General features: G+C 34.7%; 1 protein-coding gene across 1 annotated transcript in view; it reads left to right on the top strand.

Annotated features, from left to right (window-relative positions):
- Positions 1–14,560, top strand: part of LOC149797947 (polycystin-1-like protein 2) — a 50,909-nt gene that overhangs the window by 8,976 nt on the left and 27,373 nt on the right. The window contains exon 3 of the mRNA XM_089963019.1: positions 1,281–1,561. Coding sequence (XP_089819145.1) covers positions 1,281–1,561 — 281 coding nt within the window. The remainder of the gene's footprint in view (positions 1–1,280; positions 1,562–14,560) is intronic.

Raw genomic sequence — 14,560 nt, 5'->3', positions numbered from 1 at the left:
AAGATGATCGGGATCTGTCTTGATGTGGCTGATGTTACTAACATATTATACCTTTAAACTGATTAGAATTTGAGCAAAGTTGACAGAAAGCATACAGATCTTTCAGATATTGTAGCAATAGTGCTGATTCATCATCATATATAGTCATCAGTATAAAATCCTTTGAATGGCTTCTCAAAACTTCACTCAGCAGATTTTGACCAAATTGTACAGAAAGCATCCTGGCATTCAGATATGTTCAAATGATGCTGATATACCATCAGATATTGCCACTGTTACTAAAACCTTTAAATGACTTCATATAAGATGATGAAATAAACTGCTCAGCAGAATTTGAATACATTTGACAGAAAGCATCCTGGCATAGAGGGCTTTCAATTGTATAAAGGATGGCATTTTGCCATCAGATGTGACTACCATTACTAAAAGTTGAATAACCCTTAAATGACTGTGTCTCAAGCACTGCTGAACAGAATTTGAACACATCTGACTGAAAGTATCTGACATGGCTTTCAAATTTATGCAAATGAGGCTGATCTGCCTATCTTACATGCTCAACATTTGTTTTGAAGCAAATTTAACAAAAATCATTCTGGCAGTGAGAACTCTCAAGTTTTGTAAAAATGATTGCAGTCTGCCATAAAATGTATGTACTGTTACTAATAATAGAAAATTCTTTAATAACCTCTTAACCAAATTTATTGAAAGCATCTGACCACTTCTGTGGCCTAAATGGTTAGAGTTTCTGCCTCAGATGTGGGAGGTTGTGAGTTTCAACCTCAGCCAAGTCCTACCAAAGACTTATAAAATGGTGCTAGCAGCTGCCTCACTTTGTGCATAGCATTAAGACTTTGTGTTAGGACTGGTTGGCAAGGTATCAGGATAATGCGACTGGGTGGGACATGATGTTAAGTTTCTGCAACATGATGCCCCAGTGCTAGACATCACTATAAATTACTACACTGCAGAGATCCTAGTGATATGACTAAAATTGTTAAAGCTAAGTTAAAAATCCCAAAACACACACACTCATGGCATCCTAGCTTGAAGGCCAGTCTTATTTATACAAAGGATTCTTATCTGCCATTACTTAAAATAGATATAAATTTATACAGCTTGGTCTCAAGATATTGCTGATCCCAATGTATCTGACTCTTTAGTCTAGCAGTTTCTTTTACATCACAGACACATTCTCACTCTTCAAAGATATTAAGTACATGCGTGGATTAGGAAGGATGTTTTATAAAATCAAAGATTTCTTATTAGCATTGATATTTCAGATTGGTGTAGTGGCTTGTAAAGACAACCATCCATCCCATCAATATATGTATGTGGTGTGTGTGGTGACAGGTTGGTGGATGAGAGCAGGAACAACTGCCAGTATATACATGTACATGCGTGGCTTGGCAGGCACTAGTCCTGTTTACTGCCTTTCTCGAACAAAGAGGAAATGTTTTCAGTCTGGTGCAGAAGATTGGATACTTGTAACAACAAAAAGAAGCCTGGATGAACTGAAGTCAGTTACTGTATGGCATGATAATACAGGGCCAAGTCCTGAATGGTAAGTCTCACACATGTAGTTATTTATATTTGTTATGTATATTTGGTTTAATTTTATATCTGATTTAATTGTTTGTAAGCTTTAAAATCTTTTAGTTTTTAATTTCATTATATGTCAAAATAATGTAGTTCTGTTTACTAGGAACTAATACTTTTTCCAGAAAATAGTATGACCTTGACTGTTCATTTTTATAAACACATAAGACTGACCTGGTTCCCGACCTTAATTCAAAATTACTAACAGTCATTTCAACAAGTTTTTTTTAAATTTATTTTTATTGTGGGAATAATAAGAGTGAGATCGAGGCTGCATTCAGTAGGTGACCCTAGGCTTGTAAATAGCTCTATTGAAGTAAACAACTTTTTAAAATTTTATTCTTTGAGTAAAATGATTGGTTCTTGTCAGGGCCTTGCTGAGAGTTCATGATGTAAACATGATCACATGACACTTACCTGGGCATCTGTCTTCGTGATATTCCAGTTTTATGGCATTGCTTAGAGAGAGAGGGTTTTCAGATGGGCTTCTAAATACTGGGATGTAAAGGTGTTTCTTTTGTTGTGTCATTTTGGGAATTGCATTTTAATGTTTATTCAAATTATTTGGATTCTAAAAGATTAATTCATTTCTCTGGAAATATTTTGAGTGCTCATGCCAAATTCTTGAACAAAGACATTTCTGTAAAATTTTATTCAGATTTTCAACATCGGAGTGTAATTTCTTGTGTTTCTACAATGAACTGTAGATTTCAACACAGTACAGCAGTACTGTCCAACCTTTTTGACACCTTGTGTCACTGAAAAATGTTTTTCTTGAAGCCGAGGGCTGCAGCAGAAAACTGAAAAGCAACAACCATATAGCTGCTTGAGCTCTGGTAGCCCATTTAACAGCAGGCCGTGGTTGGACAGTACTGCAGTACAGGATACAGCTTACATCATCGCCTTCCATCTTGGATTCTACATTGGGACTCAAACTTGAATTCATTAAAACATTTCAATATTAGGACTTCTAAAATTTTATTCGTGGATTATTTTTGGATTTGATTATTAGAACCGTAATTTCCTTTTTTTTCCCTCATTTTTACAGTATTTTTCCAGGGAAATAAATAATTTGCTAAAATTTTCAAAGATTGTGGTTTTCACTCTTTCTTATGTTACTGTTTATTTGCATCTAAACACGTAAGATATGTTATTTTATGCAGATTTGACTTTAGACAAGAGAATATGTTTTAATTGGTATATTCTGTTATTATCAGCATCAGAAACCGCTCAGGTGGCTTATTGGTTAGAGCGTCCACCTCGGAAGTGGGAGGTTGTGGGTTCAATCCCCAGCCGAGTCATACCAAAGACTTACAAAAACAGTACTAACATCTACCTCGTTTGGTGCTCAGCATTAAGAGGTTAGTGTTAGGACTGGTTGACCTTGTGTCAGGATAATGTGACTGGGTGGGACATCATGCTACATGTTTGCAGCATGATGCCGCAGTGCTAGACATCATTATAAACTGCCACACTGCAGACATCGTTACAATATGACTGAAAAATTGTTAAAGCTATGTTAAAAATCCTAATCACACACACACACACACACACATCAGCATAAAAAAGCTATGTACATCAAATTTATCTATTCTTCTCTCCATCAAATTGACCTACAATGTTGTTATGAAGTCTGCAGTATTATCGAATACAGAACATCATAAACCAGAGGCATTTCATTGGTTCAGAATGAGTTTTGGTCAGCCTTCTTCAAAACATATAAAACATCTCAATTTATTCACAAATTTTTTTTGGCTTCTCCTTGGGAACTACTCAGTGATGTGAAAGCAATTGACCTAGAGCCAGAGGATGATTCCAGGCCTAAGGCAGGTTGGTCTCAGCTTTACTATAACATTTTTTCTAATGTTCTACAAGACACTGGACATAAGATTATTTCCGTAAAATGGAATGTGCACTCCATTTTGAAATGGACCAGGCTTGGAAGCAATAGGAGAAAAGTGAAACTTGATTTGTCACAAGAGAATGTAATATCTGTTAGCTGTAACCAGTTACATATGGAATGCACATGGAAATTGACAGTTCGCTCACAACAGTGCAAAAAATCCCCAAAAGATGGTCAAACATATACATATGAGGGTGAGATCCAGACTCCAATATATCGTATGAAGTGTTAAATGAATGGGCAGTCTGGGCTTCTGCTTTTTGCAACTGAGTTTTTTAATTCCCCGAACAATATGTTACAGTCTATAGCTTGCAAAGAGTTGCTCAATCCAGCCTGTAAATGGTAATGCCAAATCACAACCAAGTACAGCATAAGCATGGCAGTATGTAAAGAAATAGATGAATGCCTCTTCATTCTGATAAATTATGCAGATTCATGATGACGCATGACATAGAAAATTAAAAGGCACTGTAACCTGGGTTTGCAGGCAACCCAGTTGGCTCGAGATACAGATGATGTTCACAAATAATTAACCTGTAGTAGAAAATGCTGTTAAATACGTAAGAGGAAAAAGCTCATCAAGGATAAATCAATCCACAAGCAAAGTTTAGATAGCCTAAATGACTTAACAATTCACATTTTGTGCAAGATTGGCAAAAGACTAAAATGTCTGCTATTCATCGCACTTTTGCTAATGGTAACTAGTCTCAGTTGTGATAGTGTGCAATGATATCTGCAGGTATTACAGCACTTTAGTAAAAGCCACAATCCAATCAAGAGATGACAGAATTCCCAATTTATTGAACACCAAGGTCAGCATGATGGCAATGAATATCTCATACAGAGCCCTGGTAAGTCAGTTTAAAAAAAAATTAAAAACAAGTAAATAAAATGTAGTAATAACTAATTGCTTTTTGGATCCTGCATATGGCCTCAGTTAAGGAATCACATTTTTTTTTAAAACTGCCACCAAAGATCACTCAAGTAAAAAATATAATACTTGCTGTTCCACTTTATTTCTTGTTCACTCTAGATTGTCTGAGTGAGCTTTCCCAGTGGATTGATCCAAGTTTTTGTTGTCATCCATAAGAGTAGAACAAATGGTAGAGTGCTATTGTACAGTCAACAGGTATTTGCTGGACAGCTGGCAAATATAACATTTCAGTTTGACTTTACTGTTGTTACAGTAGCTGATTATGCTAGGAACATCTTTTGATAATAAAAATCCCTTTCCTGTGTACCTTGATGCCATATCAATAACATGACATATTATATTCTTGTATGTCCTGAACACATAGATAAACAGGGGCAAGGTCACAGAGTTATTTAGCCTATTGTCAGTTTGACTTTTACATGTAGTGGCCAGATCAAAATATGGTTCAGTATCATATGGTATCAAAGAAATGTTAAACTTACATTGAGCGCCTGAATTTGTCTATGTAAATTAGGTTGTACAACTGCTATAAATGGTAGGGATTTTGCATAATAATCATATGCAGTTTAAGCAAATTGACCATGCCTTCATGGAGAGGCAGCTGACATCTTATATTGAGTGTAGTCACTTGTCCTGTGGAAGGGTTTTTATGGTAGTTTTCAGCAATATCCAACTGTCACAGTCCCTCCAAAGTCTGGTCACTTTCCAAAAGATTATGAACTGTTGTTTGCATCACAGTGGCAATTTGTGTCAAGTTCCAGATAGCAGAAGTAGCAGTCTTATCAGTTAACTCTATCAAAGAGTTACAAGAGTCATGTTCACTCTTCTTAGTCACTATGTTGTTAATTGGTCTTGAGTATTGATGGTATCAGGCAAGGAGCCTGGATCATCTGAGCTTTGCACTGCTCACATGTCAGTTCTCTTATCAAATTTTACAGGTTCCATTTGTAAGGAAGAGTCATATCATAATGAGAGTCAGGTACAATAGTATCAATGCGAGGTGTGAGATTGTACCGAACAGTCATTATACTTCTTTTGATTCCTATATCATAATGAGAGTCAGGTACAATAGTATCAATGCGAGGTGTGAGATTGTACCAAACAGTCATTATACTTCTTTGATTCCTAGCAGCATCATACAAGTTCAAGGCTGTATTGCTTCAGATTTGGTAACACATGAACGAAATAAAATTCACAAGTCCATATGAATTTATAGCTGTTGAGTCTGCAACATGTATAGTAGGTACTTCCAAGTAAAAGAGTCTACAAAGTTGCATTGTTTTACACTTAGGAGAGGAAACACAAATTATAGAACAATGTCTGTTCATTTTATAGAATCATTGGAAGCTAACTGAAAACGAGCACTTGCATTTTGTTTGACTGATTTATCAAAAATGTTAACACTGATATCTAAATGCCCCATAGTGGACCTATTCCCTCATCCTCAAGTTTGGCTAGTTAATGTCATAATATAAATTTTCGCAGTATACCTACCATATTCCCAGACTGTGCTGGGTGGTTGAGACTGAATTAAAACTGTTCTAATATCCCAAGGGTAATTGGGGCACCTGACAGCCAAAAAGATGATGTCCAATTAAGAATAAGCATGAGCAGGAGGGTAAAAGTTGTTTTTTGTTGTTGTTTTTTTGTGGTTTTTTTTTGCTAAACAGAGCCATTATTTTTGTATCGAGACCACTCTTTATTCCAAATGCCCATCTTATCCTACTTTTTGTAAAGGCTCATCTGTATGTTTGTAGTTCATACCGGTTTGCCTTAGATCTGAGACCAAAAAGTCTAAAATCCGGACACAAAATCGGATTCCAACCACGGGCGAATTTTGGTTAGAAAAGAAGTCGGGTCCAAAAAATGAGGTTATTTTATCTGTATTTTGTAGTGCAACTAGATATTCCAGATTATTTGGTATCATCGTAGAGCTACATCTGTCTACCTTTCTATAATACCACCCACTTTAGTGTCTCATGCATGACCATGATGCTACAGAGCTCGGCAGTAGGCTACTACCTCCTGCCCTGTTAAGTCGTCACTAGTGGTTAATGTGTTAAGTTGATAATCTCATTATGTCAGGCATATGTTCTGGTCCAAAGTAACATGAACCTGGTTATTTCGACAAAGTGAAACTTTTAATGTCCCCCTTGGAGAAATTTTACTAGAAATCAGCAGCAAAAGCAAAAGATTTTCACACACAGTTTTGGTCAGTTGTATTTTGCTACTAGTTACAAATTAACACTGACAAGAGAAAATACTTTAAAACATTACAGTCCAACATATTTTGTGAAACTCTTATCGGGTAGGTACTGACAATATGGCAGAATAATACGCATCCACATTTTGCTGACTGCTTAGGTCAATACTGAAGTGACTTCCTGCCAAAGGCAATATACCAGTAACAGAGAATGATGACGAAGTTATATTATCACACTTTACATTTTTGGTAAGTTATTATATTTGATGATCTTTGATTTTATAATTAAACATCTTATGCGAAAAACAAAAATGTTTTGCTGTAACTTTACATATCCCTGTGGTTTATATAGAAGTGCATATTTCAAAGCAAGGTGTAATGAAATTTGGAAATTATTGTGCTTGGGTGAGGTTTGCAACTTTGCACATCTTGTCAATCTGTGCAGTGTTTAGTATGTTGATTTCAATCCATTTTATTCTTAAAGAGATCTACATACAACTTTATTTACAGCATACATTTGGTTGATGATAAATTTTAAATATACACAATATTTCTTTCAGCAGGACTGAGGGGTGGGGTGAGATCATATGTTTATTACGTTTGTTTGATATTCTTTGTGGTCATTATGATTATTTTACTTTTGAGGCATAGTAAAAATGAATGTACATTTATATTTACATATATTTAAATTAAATAAAATATAATATTCATGTACATGTAGATATACTGTGTGATTTATGTCGACTTGGCTTCTGTTCTTTGATAGTCGAGGCCCCTTCATTTACTTCTCAGTCTTGTCTTTTTATTTTGTGTGTTGTGCATTTTTTTGTTGTTTGTAATATCTCTTCTTTAGGTCTGTCAGAAAAACTGGCATTCCTTCCATTCTTGCCCTGAGGAATCATTCAAACCCTGACATTTTGTATAGGCTAATATTTCATCTGAGTAAGACAGCAGGTTTTTTATTTAAAGGGATTTTCACTGAGATTTGCTGGTTATTTGAAATGTGAAAAAAATGACAGATTGCACTGAGATAAACATTAATTATTACATGAACCATGTACATACAGGTACTGGTTGAAGCCAGTGATTATTAATTTACAAGTAGCAAATGATAAGAGTGAAGGAATGTGGGGGTTTACTCATCTCAGTGCATGTTTCAAGGCACAAAAACAAATAATTTCATGCATTTATATGTTAATGCAAATACATGTACAGAGTAAATGATTTTCATAGGTCAGAAAACATGAAGAACAAATAATAATGATAATAATAATGATAATAATGAGGACTTTGTATAGCACCTAATCTTTAGAAGCTCTAAGTGCTTTACAACATTAGACGACACCTATAAGATAAAAAACATATAATGATATGATTACAAAAACAAACACCATGAAATTAGAAAACATTAAAAAAACATGCTGAGAATATTTAAGGTAGGAAACATTATTAGGTCTTTAAACAAAACAACGAAAAAAAGATCACATCTTTTAGCTGTTGCAATTAATTATTTGCGGTCATATATATATTAATGTTTTTTTATTCTGATTCTGTTTTCAGCCTGTAAAATTTGTCTATAGAAACACATTACAGTGTATCAGATTCCATTAAATAATATCTGTAGGTGGATTCATTACAGTTGTAGGTACATGTATATTCTATTTATTTCCCATTGGCAAAGACACGAGCAAATCCATTTATCTTAACATATAGGTAATCAGGTTTAGATAAGTGCATATATTTTTTTTTTATTTCTGCAGGAGGTAAGGTTATGTTATTTACTGAGGAATATCAAAACTATATGTTCAGTGCAAAATATACATTGACTGGGGAATTAAAAGGGAACATAGAAAACATATTTTTCCTTATTTCAGAGAGTGCACATACATGTACACTGTTACAGACACAAGAGTAATTTATTAACAACACTGTTCTTTTATATTGTCTGCTATGTACAGCTGAAGTCTGAATTCTGTCTAAAAAGTTATGAAATCACAACACTTGTTACTAAAGTAAAATTCTATAAAATTAAAGCAATAATTAATCTCAAAACTTTAATATGTTTGTCAGCAATGTTCCAGCAGACTTAGAGTAAGAAACAAGAATAAACTGGTCATGGACATCTTAAAATTATAATACCAGATTTTATGAACCCTGGTACCATGGGATCAAGTTATGTTGAAGATTTATTTACACACCCGATTTAATCAAGATGACCGAGTTTGACTGTAGTTAGAGACTGGATGGTACTTTTGTTCAAACTTCCTAGCTGGATTATCTGAGCAAATTCTGGTCAGGACCGGATTATTCTTATTGACCATGGCACTAACATTGTCAGAATTGTATACAGTACACTTTGACTTATACGTATGCTTTGTCTCTTGGAATAAAAAAACCCATATGGGACTGACCATTTATTGGGGCAGGGTGGTTGGGTGACAGTTCCTTTTTGAAGCTTTATGGGTCTTACAGGCAATACAGTAGAAATAAATACCTCTATCCAGTAAAGGACTGTTAACACAGTATTTTTATTGACAATGCAAACATGAGTATGTCAAAAGCTTTCCTGAAATTACAAATACAGATCATATAATTCTACTTTGGTCAAGTGCTTGAAGCCATTTATCAGTTAGGGAGATCAAGGCAGTCTCAGAGGAATGTTTCTGTCTAAAGCCTGATTGATTAGGGTGTAACAGCAAGTGTTTGGTTAAATATGACATGAATGAGTCATGGAGATGTTTTTCAATCAATTTTGACAAGTTTGGTAGTATTGAGATTGGTCAGTAGTTATCAGCGTCATCCTTAGAACCATCAAAGTGTGTAAGAAGCTGACTTATTGTTCTCGTACAGTTGTAGTCCGATATCCCTGCTTCCTTTGATCAGTGATTCTTGGGAACACCACAGCATCAAAAAGAGACTCATCTTATCTCTTTGATGGGTTGCAAAGGTTTATTTGATTCAAGATGAAACAATAGAAATTAAAGTGCTCCTCTTTCTGTTTCATAGATGCTTCTTCCAAGCAGTCATTTTCTGCTTCATTCCATTTGCGTTGAAGAATCTTGACTATCAAGATATTTCTTTAATATGGACATCAGTTTAAAAAAGAATTGTTGTCGATCTACTTAAAATCAGTGTTTAGAGTCATCTTGTGAATGAATTTGCAGTTTGTCTGGAATGAATAGATTTTGTTCATTTTTTTTGTCGATTCTACTCAGTTCTGCTGATTATGGACTGGATTTATTAGCTGTGGTAATTTCACACAAAATACATGTGTGATTTGAGCAAGAAGGAACACATCTTGTTTGTTTCTGTTCTGTCATTGAATGTTTGGAATCATAGTGTGGAAAAAATATGAACTCTTTCAATTATAATTATCAAAAAAGGTGTATATAATAATCATGATTATGGATTGTAACTGTCATTTACTAATTAACATATTAAATGCCAATATTCTTTATAGTTGTAGGTTTGCACATAAAGATGAGGTCATTTTACATTCATAGTCTCAAAGATAGTGAGATGTACTTTTATGGCCGTAAACATGTTGATGAATTCAATCCAGGTCGTGGGTTTTTAGGAAACACTAGAATTTCTGATTGGTCAGGTGCAAGAAATTAAAATCAAGTACTGGAACTTGTTGACAAGAGTGATTTCAGAATCATTAATTTGAGCCTTATTCTGCTTTCTGTATTGCATCTTAATTTTTCATATAAAGGATTACTGACTGAAAGCTATTTATTCCTAGAATGAACATCAGTCTTAGAAGAGACAGATAGTTCTTATCATTTGATTGGATTTATTTATTTATTTCAACTATGAATTGGAATTACAAAATGCTCAGCCATTGGGAGTTAGTAGCTGTATTTAATTACTTTGAATTCGTTTAATGACATTGTTTAGATTGTGACACACACACACACACACACACACACACACACACACACACACGCACACACACGAGGACTTGAGTTTTCACCCAATGGCAGGAAATTTTCTTTAATTTTCCTCCTTGATGCTATAATGCCTATGTACTTAGGAACTTTTCCAGGTTTCAGTTTGTCACATGCAGAGTTCTAATTGGTAGATTTTTTAATATTTTAATTCTGAAGATTGACTAAAAATGTCAACATATCAGGGATAAAAAAGTAAAAATTTGGTTAATGTAAATAATATTTTAGTATTGTTTTTGAAACTCACATTGATGAAAAATTCTTCAATACATGAGCATGAGATGAGATACATGAGTGATCTGTAAAGGTGAGTGCCTTAATCAGACCACTCAGCCATCTGGGGCCCCTTGAGCAAATGGAACACAAGAGCACATTATTATTAAGTATGTTTTCTGACATTTATATAGCTACTGCAAAAACAATCAGCTAAATACTCCTGCTTTCTCATAGTGGAAATATTTCACTTGGCTTGCATTAACAGCCATTATATTAAATGTTTCTCTAGCAGCTGATTGGCTGATCTTGTTACCTCTCTACAAACTATATTTTTCATATGATTTAAATAACCGTTGGTAAACAGGCTTATATAATTTAGGTCTCATATGATTTAAATAACCATTGGTAAACAGGCTTATATCATCAAGATCTCATATGATTTAAATAACCATTGGTAAACAGGATTATATCATCAAGATCTCATATGATTTAATTAACCATTGGTAAACAGACTTACATCATCAAGATCTCGTATGATTGTGATTATAAGCAAGATCCACATATGAGGTTACTGTTATCTTACCCTAATTGACTGTCTGCTTCTCAACTGTCTAGTGACTCAATTTGTCATCAAGTATGAACAATTGTGTTACCGGTAGATTGTCTTAGTGGTATCATTAAACTCTATATAACCTTAATTTTTATGAAATCAGTAAAGTTAATGTAGTTGTACCCATCTTCACTAGCCCAGGGTTCCGATATGATAATCCTATCTACTACCTGGCTAATCGAACAGATATATTGGTGCTTTATCTTAGCAACATCTATTAGTTTTCATAAGTTGCCTCCCTTAGTATGCAATGCCAACTAACCAATAACATGGTATTTTGTACATCAGCCGAAAATTGTGGAGGGAATTGACCTAAAATGGATACTTTGTTAGTTTCACATCGAAAATATGACTACGTACCAGAGGGAAGCCACTACAGGTGTATTTGAGTGAAAGTATTTGTGCAAACTATACTGTGAAAAGCAGTGGAAAATTGCCTGTTTATCAGTTCATTCAAGTTGTGTGCTGTCAATCATGTTGGAATAGCGTTCAGATTTGATTAACCTAATTATGATTGTATGCGGTCGCTTGCTGCTGCACCCAGTGAAATTCACGGACACAAAGCACAGAAATGTCTGCTCAGTATGCCAAGGTGTAGATAGGGCTATCAAATTGGAACCTTGGCTTGCGAAGATGAGTTGTACCTGGACTATTTTACTTTTGTTAGGCACCAACATGGACACAACATTCCAAAATTCAGTATAGGTTGCGTTGCATTTTATCAAAATAATTGCATTGGAATGAAATAACTGGCATTGGTAATGTAAGTTACCCTGCTGGAACTGGCAGAATCACACCTGAGTATTTACTTTTTCATCCTTTGCCCAAGTCATGAGGCTGAATTTGGTAAACATTTTATTTTCTGTTTGGTTTTTCATGCTGCTTTATATTATTGAAAACATGGGACAGTCTTCATTGGTCAACAAATCTCCATGACATATTAGACAAAAAATATGATTTTCTTAGGGTCTACAACAGGATGCAATAACATTTGATTGGCTTAAAAAGTGTAGTGATACCTTGACAAGTTGACAGAAGTTGCACCTGTTGAATAAACTTGCTTATTCAGTATCTGTAACACCTATGAAGCATAAGTGAAGTTTGGTTGCATTTGCTCAAGTTTGATTTGTTTCTGAAAACAATTTATATTAAATGACAGCTGTTCAGATAGTGTGTTCTGTGGTTCTATCATACGTTACAAAAAATGGGAACACATTGAATCAAATGTCAAAATCCCATTGTCATTAAAAATTGAAGCTTCCTTGATATTGTTAAGCTAGTTTAAATACCATTTCTACAAATAAATCATGATTTACTTTGTAAAGACCAATTTGATTATATTTTATTATATTTTAAAATATTTAACTTTAAAAAAAGATGAAAAAACATTGTCACAATATTTAGCCAGAATCTCTGCAGAGGTTATTGCTTCGGGAGCAAGATAATCCAGTTTGTTTAAACTGATGCTTATAATTTCTGTGTTGGATCTGGAGAAAGTATATGAATTGCAGCCAACTGAGGTGAAGTATGAGAAATTATGAGATCATGTGCTATATTTGGAATACTGTTTGCCAAAACATCTGCATAAACATCAACTCAAAAATATGTTGATTTCCAATTGTGAGAATACATTGTAACTGCTGCATTGATAAAAGTTATTTTTAGAATTTGAAGCCCAAAGAGCAAAAAACTGAGTATAAATCTACACAGCTGATCACACCAAGAACTTAAGTATATACCTTAAGTTATTATTTTCCTCTGTCATTGTGAACAAATGTATATCAAACTCATCATTAGAAAATGGTAAAAAAAGTCAGAGTTTTTGATTATTGTCAAGAATTTAGACACAGCATTTCTCCACATGGGAATGGATTTTTTTTATGTCAACCTCAATTTTGGATGCCTCCTGAAGTACATGTGACATGCATTATTTATTTTGTGGATATAAGCATGGAAGTTGATGCCTCCTTCAAGTATGTGACATAAATTATGGAGTATGTGGATATTAACACAGATGTTTTTGCAGAAGCATCGTTTTTCTATTCAGCTCAATCAGCAAATCATGATCTTGACCAAAATCTTATCCTTCCTGCATCGTTGGTTCAACAAACAATGGCTCTCAACAGGAATTCCTCTATCATACCTTGTCAGCAGTCTGCTGTTATCTAGCTTTACCATTGTCAGTAACCAGCAAGGGTCAGAAGACTTCAGTTAACAAATGACATCAGCCTTCTAGAAATGTAGGCCATATAAAATAAATTTCCTTTCTTGAAGAATCTATTTTAAGGAAAGGTAGTCCTCATTATGATGGACAACTTGACAGTGGTGGCTTACCATCTAAAATAGGCATGCACGAATCTCTAGCCAGAAGTTCCATGAAGTTGTGATCATGCAACACATTTTCTCAGAGAGCATTGGCTTTAGCACAAGGTGTGAACCAATTGCATGCCATTTCAGTTGACCAAAATGCTCCATTTCAGATCAGGTGTGTGTGTGTTACATATAACAAAACAAAGATTTGCAACAAAGAGCATGTTACTGTCAGTGTGTGATCAAAACGAGCAGCAATGGAGGACCTGGTTGATGCCATCACACACTACTTGCAGAAGATGGAGAAGTGCTATTGGGACCGACAATACATTCCAGTAAAGGAGAATATAATTACTCAAGCACTTGCATTGTGACTTAAGTGGGTAATACATTCAGCATCCTCAGACATCTCAAGAGATAGATATGCATCTTGAACATGTCAGCTCATGAAATTGGACCTATTTTGGCAAGCTTAGCATTAATTGTTGTGATCAGCTATGTATTTGAAACCATCAGCCATCAGAAAATCAACCTTCTCAAGCTTTTCTCTTTATTATCTTGCCTCACAGAGATGAGAGTTGAATCCATTAGTTCTTTAAGTATAACCATACCATGGACATAGAACAGCACTGGGTTTGTGTGGGATGGATGTATTCAGTAAGGAAGTCTCAGAGCCCCTCAGATGGAGGTAATGGAATTTACGTGCCAGGGGAGCTGTTTATCCTGATATAGAGAATCAAGTTTGTGTTGCATGAATTTTATTATGAGTAAGATATTTGCATATCTATGAAGCAGTACCATATCTGATTGGATGAGATTGTTATGACTATAGTCTAAG

This window comes from Sinohyriopsis cumingii, chromosome 6 (assembly GCF_028554795.1).
Source record: "Sinohyriopsis cumingii isolate HCF-2022 chromosome 6, ASM2855479v2, whole genome shotgun sequence".
Lineage (NCBI taxonomy): Eukaryota > Metazoa > Mollusca > Bivalvia > Unionida > Unionidae > Sinohyriopsis > Sinohyriopsis cumingii.
Note: the sequence above shows the minus strand (reverse complement) of the source record. Positions and strands in the feature narration are given on the sequence as shown.